The sequence below is a fragment of the Protopterus annectens genome, chromosome 4.part1 (genome assembly GCF_019279795.1).
Source record: "Protopterus annectens isolate FY-2018-M chromosome 4.part1, PAN1.0, whole genome shotgun sequence".
Taxonomy (NCBI): Eukaryota; Metazoa; Chordata; order Ceratodontiformes; family Protopteridae; genus Protopterus; species Protopterus annectens.
Window position 1 is genome coordinate 173,871,961 of NC_056734.1, and position 8,699 is coordinate 173,880,659.

The window sequence follows — 8,699 nt, forward strand, 5'->3', positions numbered from 1 at the left end:
TGTACTGTAGGAAAGAAGTCAGTTGTTATTTTATATTTATTAATACATAGGTCAGACAATTTTATATTTTTTCTGTTTTATTTAGTATGAGTTAAGTATTCATAGGATCATAAGTTCATAAATTAGCACCACGCTAACTGTCCTTGTCAGCCATTCCAAGTCCAGTCATTTACCTCATGTGAGACTCAAACCCAGCACCTTGTGCCTTTAAATTGAACACCTTAACCACTATGACAACCTCCCACCCTTGTAGGCATATTTTATTTTTTAACTATATACATATTTACTTATTCTGGTCTCTATTTCTGTTTGTATACTATGTCTTGTACTACTACTACATTCCGAGGTTTTGTACTTTAGCTATAATCCTAGTGTAGAGTATCATATAACAGAACATTTATATTTACCCTTGTATATTTGATACTCTTTAATCTAGTACTACTGTTAGAATCAGTATTATTTTTCCTTAAATATTATGTCTAATAGTATATGAACAAACATCTAAAAATCTTCCCTTTTAAGATTCAAACTTTCCATAATAAAGTGTTCTGAGGTATTAAGTTTTGTTATCATTAAAAAGAGTAACAGAGAAACACAATCCTAAATTTTTGATCAGAAGTGTCATTCTATAAGCTAGTATACAAACTATCCTTTTGGTATGCTGCAAGCATTCAGAACTATTTAATAACTGATGGTGGTTTAGAATACAATTCACTGTCTCTTGCTTATTATATAACTTGTATTCATTGACATCTTAACATACGATTCAAAATATGGTTATTTACTTTTAGACAAGAATAAATAAACTGGACAGTTCTTAGAACTCCTGCAGCATCACAAAAGTGCTCATGACTTTAATTAAGCTGTGTCAAGCTGATCCTCATGACAAGGGCTTGCAAATTTTATCAGCTACAATTCACACAAAAGCATTCATGAGTGAACCCAAGCCACCTCTACATTATACAGCAATCACTCAAACCCTTCCAAACCATTACAAAACTAACAAAAAACATTTCAAAGTATGTTAACCACTAAAAAGCTATTGTATTTAAAGAAATAACCTTTAATGATTCAGTAAGAACTATTTGTATGAGATGTTTAATATAAAGTAGACTGTCATTTTTTTAAAGGAGACATAGCGTATTAAAAGAATGACAGTTATGTGTGATCCAGGTTTAACTTGTAAAAGTGTGAATGTTACTCTAATTATTTGATAACATTACAATAATAACTTTTATATGTGTAAAAAACTATATTTTTATGCTTTGTTTATAACATAGCATAACTTTCCTGGGTGCTATTGCATGTCAAGTATACTGTCAGTAGCAAGCATTCAGATCTATGTAATTGACAGTGGTTTAGAATGCAATTCACTATCTTTTGCTTATTATCTAGCTTGTATTATTTGACATCTTCATATAGGATTCAAAAAAATTGTAATTATTTACTTTTAGACATGAAGAAGTAACTTGGACAGTTCTTAAAATTTTCAGAATTCCCACAGCATCATAAAAGTGCTCATGACTCCAAGTTGTTTCAAGCTGGTTTTCTTGATAAGGGCTTGAAAATGAACAGTCCATCAGTTACAATTCACACAAAAACATTTGCAAGTGAAACCAAGCCACCTCCACAGCACACATCAATCCCTCAAACCCCTCCAAACCACCAAAAAATAACAAAAACCATCTCAAAGTATCCCAACTACAAAAAAGCCATTGTGCTCAAAGAAATTACATGTAATGATTCAGCAAGCACTATTCATAAGATGTGGTTAATATAAAGCAGACTGTCATTTTTTAAAGGAGACATAGCATATAAAAGAATCACAGTTATGTGGGATCCAGGTTTAACTTGTAAAAGTGTGAATGTAACTCTAATCATTTGATATTATTCCAATAGTAGTTTATGTATATGTAAAAAGCTATATTTTTTATACTTTGTTTATAACATACCATGTCTTTCCTTGGTGCTATTGCATGTCAAGTATAGTTTCAGTGGCACACTACTGAACCATTTTAAGAACCTAGAATGTAACTTAACATGCCTCTTTATTATCATTCCTTGCACCTTGTATTATAATTAGTAATGCATTACTCAACTACGCCAAGATATCAGAAAGTGTACCACCTAACATAAGTTTCACCATAATAATGATTAACTTTTAATAAAATGAATAGTGTAACGTTTTAAACTCTAAATGAAAACAAGTGGCTTTAATTTCATATATAACTAAAAGAATCAAACTAACATTTTAAAAAAGGAACTACTAAACATCTGAAGTAGGGAAAGAAAGAAATGATTTATCTTGTAAAAAGTAATATTCAGCACGTGTTCATAAGTATTCAAGCAATTCTTTAAATTAATAAGAATTCATATCCACATAATACATTGATTTTCAATTGTTCTTCAGTTTTTTTACTGTTTTTGTATTTTATTAACCAACCATCTATTGTTGCATATCTCTTCAAAGAAGTTGATAGATTCCAGACTATTTCTTCTGTTTTCTTCTAAGGTTTTATTTTTCTGTAAAGTCCATTACATCTTCCAAGGTGTTAAAAATCTTCTTTCCCTTTGTAAGGTGAATCCTTATTTTTGCTGGAAACAATATTTGTGCTTTAACATTGTTTTTCTTTAACCTTTTAACAAGTGGCACATATGCTTTTCTCTTTGACATCACTAATGATGATTACTCATTGTCAAATCTTATAGTATTTTCTTTAATTTTAACTGGATGATTAGTCCATGCAGCTTTTAAGACTAAACCCGTATCTTGACTCGAGAAAAATTTTATGATCACTGACCTTGATGAAGGCATTTTATGAGTTAGAAAGTGATCTATGTGCCCTTTCGATGCCAAAGGAAAAAGCTTCAGGTAGTTTCAAAGTTTTAGACAGTCAGGTAGTAAGGAATTTAATCATATTGTCTCCCTCTTCTTTTTCAGGAATCCTATAAATCCTGATGTTGTTCCTTCTAAATCTGTTCTCCAAGTCTTCTATTTTTCCCTAGAATAACTTGTTTTGTTTCAGAAGAAATTCAGAGTTATTCTCATTTTCAAGTAATGTTCCATGAAAATCAGACATTGCCTCTTCTATACTCAAGAATTCTGATGGTTGTTGTTTACGAGATTCACTCAGCACTTCAGCTTGGTTTTACATTCCTCTAAAAAAAATTATCCATTATACTTTCTAATTTATCTATCTTTACAGATGACTCACTAATGTTACTTAGTATAGACTGTATGTCTTTTTTCATAGTACTGCCCTTATGCTTAGAGTGGCTCATTCTGAGACATTTAGTTCTTTCTACTTTTCTTGACAGGAAAAAGCAATTAAAAAAAGTTTCAGACTTGTTATTTTTTTAGCAAATCTTTCAGTAGATGTTCAACTATAACTCCATCAATGTTTGAAATGTTCTGAGTTTTTTTAGTAAAAATCCTGTCAGAGATGTTAAAATATAAATGAAGCAGAGCTAAAAAAACAGGGCTGTTAACTGCTCACCATCTTGGCCACACACCCCAGTTCCTGCACTTTCTGCTTGATTTCTAGCATTTATTTGATTAGTTTCTGCACTCTGAGTGGCCCCAGACAGTGTTTTTACATTAGGAAGTCTTGGTCTGCTCCCTAATGGCAGTAGAAGGGCAACCAGGTCACTTCTGAGTTGGGAATCACGGGTTGAAACCTCTGTGCTGTTTATTGGCTAGGAGGCTACATTTTTTTTGTTGTTTGTTTCATTGCAGCACTGGTTAACAGTGCCCTGTGAAGAGAGAAACAGGCACCTTTAATTGAAATCTTCTGTATAAAACCACCCCTGAAATTTCTTCAGTATTATTTGTGCACTGAGAAACACACATATATGCTATGGCTCTTAAATGTAATTCCCCTAAACCACAAAGACCTACCAAACTCTGCACTTAGAAAAGATCCTCAGCAACCTCATAAACACTCTACAAAAACAACCCCCAACAAGACACACACTGCTACATCCCAGGATGTCTAAGCCCATAAGGCATACCACCACACAACCTAATATTTTAGTTATAGGAGACTTCTTTGTAAGAGAGACAGATGTCCCATTCACCAGGCTAAGTAAGGAATGTCACTGTCAGCAGTCTATCAAGGCCAAGACCCATCAGATTACACATGCACCTAATTTGCTGAACTACAAGTACCGTTATGATTCAGTCATATTCTGTGTCTCCCTTGTCTATATGAAGAGAGACATGAACGGAGTTCTCAGACTATGTGTCCCAGACTGGTATGAGCCTAGCATTCTACACTCTCCAAGGATGATGCCACAATATGAATAGAAAATAATTGACTTTAACAACTGGCTTAGAGTATGGTGTCATTCGAAGGGGGTACAATATTTGTCAGCCTGGGAGGGTATGGTCAACAAACCATGCTGCTTTGTCAAGGCTGGTCTGCACCTGTCCCTTTTGGGAATTTGAATACTGGCTAAAACCTTGTCCATACCTGTAGTGCCTTTTTTTTAACACTGCCAACCAGGTACACCTTCTGATATAATTGTACTAGCCCTGGAAAGTCTGAGGGTGTTGCTGCTCAATCCCAGGACTCTAAACACGAAACTTCACTCCATGCAAGCTTTCCTCACCTTGGAGAATGTTAGATGTCTGTGCAGTCAATGAGACATTGTTTAAAGCTGTGGAGATCACTGAAGTAGTACAGGGCTACAGTGCCTACCACACACTTAGACCAGCTACTGCACAGGAAGAGACAAAAACTGGGGGGTGTCTATCTACATTAAAAACAAGTACATCTGTAGGTTGGTCCATCAGAATGACAAGCTCAAGCTTCTGCATGTGTACATTTCAATAAACTAAGTCCCATACCATGTACTTGTAAGCTGTAGGTCCCCTCTGTGATTTGGGATAACCATAACACATACTTAAATGCTCTGGAGATACTTCTCATTTAACCAAACACCATATTCACTGGAAACTTTACTTACCCCAGTATAAGCTATGATTTGTACACAACCCCTAACATGCAGGTACAGAGATTCATGGACTTTGCAAATGCTAACATCATGCACCAACTAGTCCGTATAATCACTAGGGTTGCAAACATTCTTGACCTGGTTCTCACAAGCATGGCAGAATGTTGCACTCTCCCCAGTGTAATGTCCTTGATGGTCAGGTCAGGCCATAAATCTGTCAGTTTTAAAGTAAATGTAAAACCAGGGACACCTGCTAACCCTCAAACTTTTAAAACGTATTCTAGGGTAAACTTCCTATTACTAAATGATACCCTGGCAAAATTTCATGCCCCCTCCCCCAAACCCTTAGAACACTAGTGCCTATGTGGAAGTGCTCAGAGAAACCCTGTGTTAACCATATTAACTGGTATACCTGTCTGGAATAAGTGCAGGACCAACTGAAAAAAAGATGTCCTGGTAGAATCCCAACATCAGTGAGATGAATAACAAAAAGAAAATTGTGGCACAAATTAGGAGGTGCGATACTTAGCGAGGTAAAAAAAAAAAAAAAAACTCCCTCATCAATCTAAGCACACTAATCAAGTTCAGCAAATCCAAATTTAAGGTAAAAATAGCCCCCCAGGCTAAGGGCAACAACAAAACCTTCTTCAGCTATATCTGAAACCTCACAGGCAGTACACAGCAGTGTACTAAATTAATTGTCAATGGTGCCATCTACATGAAACCAGAAGATATCGAAAAATCTCTTGGCTGACAAATTTAGATCAAACTCCACCCCATGATGTTTTCTGATAATATCCCTGGATATCTCCTTAACAACATGAAACATTAACTATCAGGCCCACTAGAATCACTATTTAACCACATCTTTCAAACAGGGCAAATTAATGCAAAATTGTAATGGTTATTTCACTGCTGAAGGGTGGGCCATTCATGGACATCGGGAATTATCAACCCATTAACCCAAGTAGCCTGATATGCAAAACTTTGAAGAGGATAATCATGGCTGTCCTAAATGATGACATAGGTAACCTACAAACACTGGACTGCAGGTCTTGAGAAGATTACCAAAGCATTGGACAAGAGCAGATTGGTGCATACCACCTTCATCAAAATGCAAAGGCTTTTTCACACAATACCTCATTCAGGAATTGTAGACAAGTTCACTAAATTAAGTATAAACCAATACATCACCCACTGGATAGCCAGCTGGCTCACAGACAGGACCCAAGAAGTTAAAATAGGGGAGTCTACCTCCACAGAAAGGCCAGTTAGTAGTGGGGTCCCTCAGGGATCAGTGCTATGGCCCTTCCTGTTTGGCATCTACTTTTCTAAAGTCAAGGCTAATGTCAAAAGCCTCTGGTTGACCATGTTCACAGATGATTGCAACTTGGTAGCAGTCATTGACGTCCCCCAAGACAGAAATATCCTCCAAGAAGGTCAGACATAGACCTTAATAACTGGTGCCAGAGACATGGTCTAAGACTCAATGCCAAGAAGACAGCCATTCCAGCTAACTTCTACTTTGATAATATACCCCTAAGAGTAGACCCTGTAGTCAGGGTCTTGGGGAAACCATGTAGACAGAGATTTGGCATTTGACCACCATGTTTCTACTGTAATGAAGAAATCACTGCATGTTGTGCAACTCATAAGTAGCGGTATTACATCTAAAGCCAGACAAGTTATTGTTGCGTTATACTGTGCTCTTATAAGACCAGTCATTGAGTCCTGTGGCCCTTCGGTATGTATCTTACTTGGCACATGCAACAACTGGAGTGTCCAGAAAATTTCCTCATGAAAAGAATACATGACTTGGAAAACAAGTCCTATGTAGGCTGCCTCCATGCATTGTTCCTATAATCAGTCTCCTGCAGGCTGCTGTAAGGCGACCTACAAAGGATCCTCAGATCCATCCCTATTGGACCTGTTGCACATCCGTAATACAACTAGCATCAGAAACACCTCAATCCAGTGACCAAAACCTCACCTGCAACATAAATAAGACATGCGAGGGAGATAGGTAAGTGTCTCAGATTCCCCATTCTTTGGAACAGGCTTCCCATCTATATGAAGCAAAGTTCTTCCCTGCAATTATTCAAGTGAAACCTGAATCAGTAGATGGGGAACTACAGATATACACTTGCTCTGGCACCTATGTGCCTAGAGTGTGATAACTTGTAAAGGCTTGAACACCCTTGCTCAAATTTATACACCCCCTACAAAACCTTTGGGAACCATTACTTATCAAATTTTATTGGAATGCATGGCTATATTCAAAAAGGCCTCTTGGGTCATTAATCTAGTATTCTATTGTGATGCAGATAATTGGGTTTAATATCATGAAATGGTAGAACAACACAATGATATTCAGGCTGGTATGGCCATTTGCCTTGGGGCTAACATCACCTGCTAGCTCAATTTATAATTTCAGATTGTTTAGATTTAATAACTAGAAACACTGGCACTCAATTCCCGAATTCCTAAGTAATGAATATAAATTGCCAGAAGTGTGAATGGGATGGTGTTTGATCTAAGTCATGGCTGAAGTTGAGAGTGCCTGGTTTGGGGCATGAATTAAGTAAGAGTAGTGAGTGGAGTGCCTTATGGGCTTGCAACCTCAGGAAGCATTACCATCTTTATTTCTCTGTAGTCTGCTCTCTGAGAGGTTAAGCTTGAGATCTTCAAGATAGCATTTGAGTGATGTAAAACTTTTCTCATACTGAAAATATTTATTTAGAAGCAAATATTTGAATGTGATAGGTTTGTTCTTTTGAAGTTTGTGTTGTTGGGACGGGGGTTGCTTAAATTGGACTTAACCACATGTAAGAACTTGAGTCTAGATGGAGGTATCCTTTATGAGAATAATAATGCTGACTTATAAAACACAGGAGTAGCAGAAATTATATTTGACCCGTTTTTGAGTGTGTTGGTGGAGTAACAGGTAGAGAATGGTGTTATCTTGTGGCTTTAGCAGCAGTTATGTTATTATAGGCAAAAGATATCTTACGTAAGGATACATGTAGTTGGCTTGTCTAAGCTTTCAATTGCCAGTGGTCTTATGTCAGTCTTTATCTGGACTCTATACAGGAATAAGTAAAGTTAGGTGGTCTTGTAAGGGTGACATGGCAGGTAAAAGAAGTATGACTGATGTATTTCTCTTATTTAATGTCTCCTTTTATATTTACAGCTGCTCCAGAAAGAAATGTGAATTCTGATGCAGTTACTGACTCCTATGTTGAACAAGAGTCTCTGCCAAAGAGTCCATTACAAGATTCTGCAGACTTGAAACCTGATATTTCTTTGCCACTAATTCCTATTGGGACTGAAGATCATCAGATGTTGCTTCCTGTATCAGATAACCAGTCAGTTTCCTCAGAAGCTTTAAGGAGATCTTCACTGACTGGCTACTCAGAGCCTCAGTTTATTTTTCTACAACAGCTGTATTAGAAAAAAATACATACGTACGTGTGTGTGTGTGTGTGTGTGTGTGTGTGTGTGTGTGTGTGTATATATATATATATATATATATATATATATATATATATATATATATATACATACATATTTTCTTTTAATGTGAACTAAGATGTCATTTCACCACATTAATTTATTGATTTACTACTTTCTAATGGTACCAAGATGAACTAAATACGATACTTTTTATGTTATCCATCACACTGACAACACATCTTTTTAGTGTACTGTACTTGTTCTCTTCTTCTTGCATATGTGTGTATATG

The 8,699-nt window shown here is 36.3% G+C and overlaps 1 protein-coding gene across 1 annotated transcript in view; it reads left to right on the top strand.

Annotated features, from left to right (window-relative positions):
• The window catches only part of MYNN (myoneurin), a 655,694-nt gene extending 647,244 nt beyond the window's left edge, over positions 1-8,450 (top strand). Inside the window, exon 8 of the mRNA XM_044070083.1 lies at positions 8,147-8,450. Within this exon, the coding sequence (XP_043926018.1) occupies positions 8,147-8,406 (260 nt within the window). The 3' untranslated portion in view covers positions 8,407-8,450. The remainder of the gene's footprint in view (positions 1-8,146) is intronic.
• Positions 8,451-8,699: the final 249 nt, after the last annotated feature.